Source organism: Volvox carteri (genome assembly GCF_000143455.1).
Source record: "Volvox carteri f. nagariensis unplaced genomic scaffold VOLCAscaffold_202, whole genome shotgun sequence".
NCBI classification, from domain to species: domain Eukaryota; kingdom Viridiplantae; phylum Chlorophyta; class Chlorophyceae; order Chlamydomonadales; family Volvocaceae; genus Volvox; species Volvox carteri.
The window spans coordinates 34993-36193 of NW_003307745.1; the positions used below are offsets into that span (position 1 = coordinate 34993).

At 62.4% G+C, this 1201-nt stretch overlaps 1 protein-coding gene across 1 annotated transcript in view; it reads right to left on the reverse strand.

The window, feature by feature from the left end:
* The window catches only part of VOLCADRAFT_100896 (uncharacterized protein), a gene marked incomplete at both ends in the record, with an annotated part of 2031 nt that extends 1005 nt beyond the window's left edge, over nucleotides 1-1026 (reverse strand). Inside the window, 2 exons of the mRNA XM_002959392.1 lie at nucleotides 222-297; nucleotides 451-1026. Coding sequence (XP_002959438.1) covers nucleotides 222-297; nucleotides 451-1026 — 652 coding nt within the window. The remainder of the gene's footprint in view (nucleotides 1-221; nucleotides 298-450) is intronic.
* Nucleotides 1027-1201: the final 175 nt, after the last annotated feature.

The following is a 1201-nucleotide window of genomic DNA, read 5'->3' on the forward strand; positions in this document are numbered from 1 at the left end:
TCAGCAGTTCGTCAGCAGTTCGCCATGCATGTGGTGGTATGGGGTAAGTGGATGGGGTATGTGGTGCTAAGCAATTATGGGGCGAGCAGGTAGCCATTGAGACGCGTGAAGGCTGCGGGGTGGCATCCTTTTCCCTCGCATGCGTGTGTGTGGATGGATAGAAGTGGATTCGAGCAGTGGTTACTCAACACACAGCCACATCCCGCTGGTACGCCTCCGACCAACCCGCAGCGAGCCCAGGCAGCATGCGGGTGCCAGTGTCACCTGGCCTTGCAAACCATACACGGCGCCACACACCTATGCATGGTGGTGGAAGATGCAGCATGTCCACTGCCTCCAATCCTACCGAGCTGTCATGGACTCCCGAGCAACCAGCCAACCGACAGACCGACAGACCGACCAGCAACTAATCCGCGCTCCCCACCAAGGGCACCCTCCAAGGCCTCCTACCGGCGCATACTGGAACTGCACACCCTCCGGTGGCAGCGTGTCCGCTGCAAGCGCCAAGGGAACATTGTAGCCCGATGATGATGACGCGTGCTGCTCTGTGCCGCCTGCCCCGCCTGCCATCGTGTTGCCATGTCCAGGCATACCTCCGCCAGGGACACCACTGCCGCTACCGTTGCCACTGCCACTGCCACCGCCACCGCCACCACTCGCGCTGCTTCCGCCAGGCGGCTGCTCTTCAACCACCATTTCGTGATGCATCGTGTTCGCCCACTCCACAAACGCGTTTCGCCGCCGCCAGATCGGGGCCCCGGCCCCCCCCCCGCCCCGGGCCCCACCCTTGCCCCCGCCCCCGCCAACACCAGCGGAGGCGGCAGCAGCGGCCAGGCTGCCGTTTGCTTCCTGCACGGCGGGGAAAGCTGGTACGGGCCCAGACGCCGGCCCCGCAGCGCTCTCCAAGCACCCACTGCCCTCACCACTGGTAGACGAAGGGTAGGAGGTCTCGGAGGTGGGGCGGACCAGGCCGTCCTTGGTCGGAGACGGAATGGAACTTAGAGACGGCTCGTTCGAGTACTGTGGCTGTGGGATAAAGAAGAACGGGCGCGGGACAAGAACAACGGGCCATGAAATCAGCATTAGCCGTCAAATGGTTACAGTCTATACACTCTGTCAATATCGCTGCAACGGTATGCGACGGGTACGGTACGACAGCTAGTGAGGCAACGAGAGAAGGTAACCGTCGCGCAGTGCTTAG